The 695-nt window shown below is 55.3% G+C and overlaps 1 protein-coding gene across 1 annotated transcript in view; it reads left to right on the forward strand.

Annotated features, from left to right (window-relative positions):
* Positions 1-690, forward strand: part of LOC102678241 (titin) — a gene marked incomplete at its 3' end in the record, with an annotated part of 27,590 nt that extends 26,900 nt beyond the window's left edge. Inside the window, exon 9 of the mRNA XM_031508893.1 lies at positions 5-690. Coding sequence (XP_031364753.1) covers positions 5-690 — 686 coding nt within the window. The remainder of the gene's footprint in view (positions 1-4) is intronic.
* Positions 691-695: the final 5 nt, after the last annotated feature.

Here is a 695-nt window from a genome sequence, read left to right on the forward strand (position 1 = left end):
GGAGAATTTCAAATTCCAGAAAAGAAACCCGTGAGCCCTGCCGAACGAAGAACCCCCATAAAACACGCTGACAATTTGAAACCAGAAGGTGAATTTGAAAGACCGAAACCTGAAGAGTTCAAACCGGCCGAGAAACCGATCGTGAAGAAACCTAAAGATAATATTTATCCAGAAGGAGAGTTCGAGGTCCCTGAAAAGAAACCCGTGAGCCCTGCCGAAAGAAGAACCCCCATAAAACACGCGGATAACTTGAAACCGGAAGGCGAGTTCGCCACTCGTCCAAAGGAGGAAGCTCCACGAAGGGGCGAAAGAGCGGACATCAAGAAACCCAAGGACAATCTCTACCCCGAGGGTGAGTTCGAAGTTCCCAAAAAGAAACCCGTCGGCCCTGCCGAAAGAAGAACCCCCATAAAACACGCGGACAACTTGAAACCGGAAGGCGAGTTCGAGAGACCGAAAGCTGAAGAGTTGAAACCGGGCGAGAAACCTATCGCGAAGAAACCCAGGGACAACTTGAAACCGGAGGGCGAGTTCGTGGGCCGTCCTCGGGAAGAAACGCCGACGAGGGGGGAGCGGGCGGAGGTGAGGAGGCCGGAGGACAACTTGAAGCCGGAGGGCGAGTTCGAGCGGCCTCGGCCCCGGCGGATCGGTCCGGCCGAGAGGAGGACGCCGATCAAGCACCCCGACAACCTTCG

The sequence above is a fragment of the Apis dorsata genome, unplaced genomic scaffold (genome assembly GCF_000469605.1).
Source record: "Apis dorsata unplaced genomic scaffold, Apis dorsata 1.3 scaffold_111, whole genome shotgun sequence".
Taxonomy (NCBI): Eukaryota; Metazoa; Arthropoda; class Insecta; order Hymenoptera; family Apidae; genus Apis; species Apis dorsata.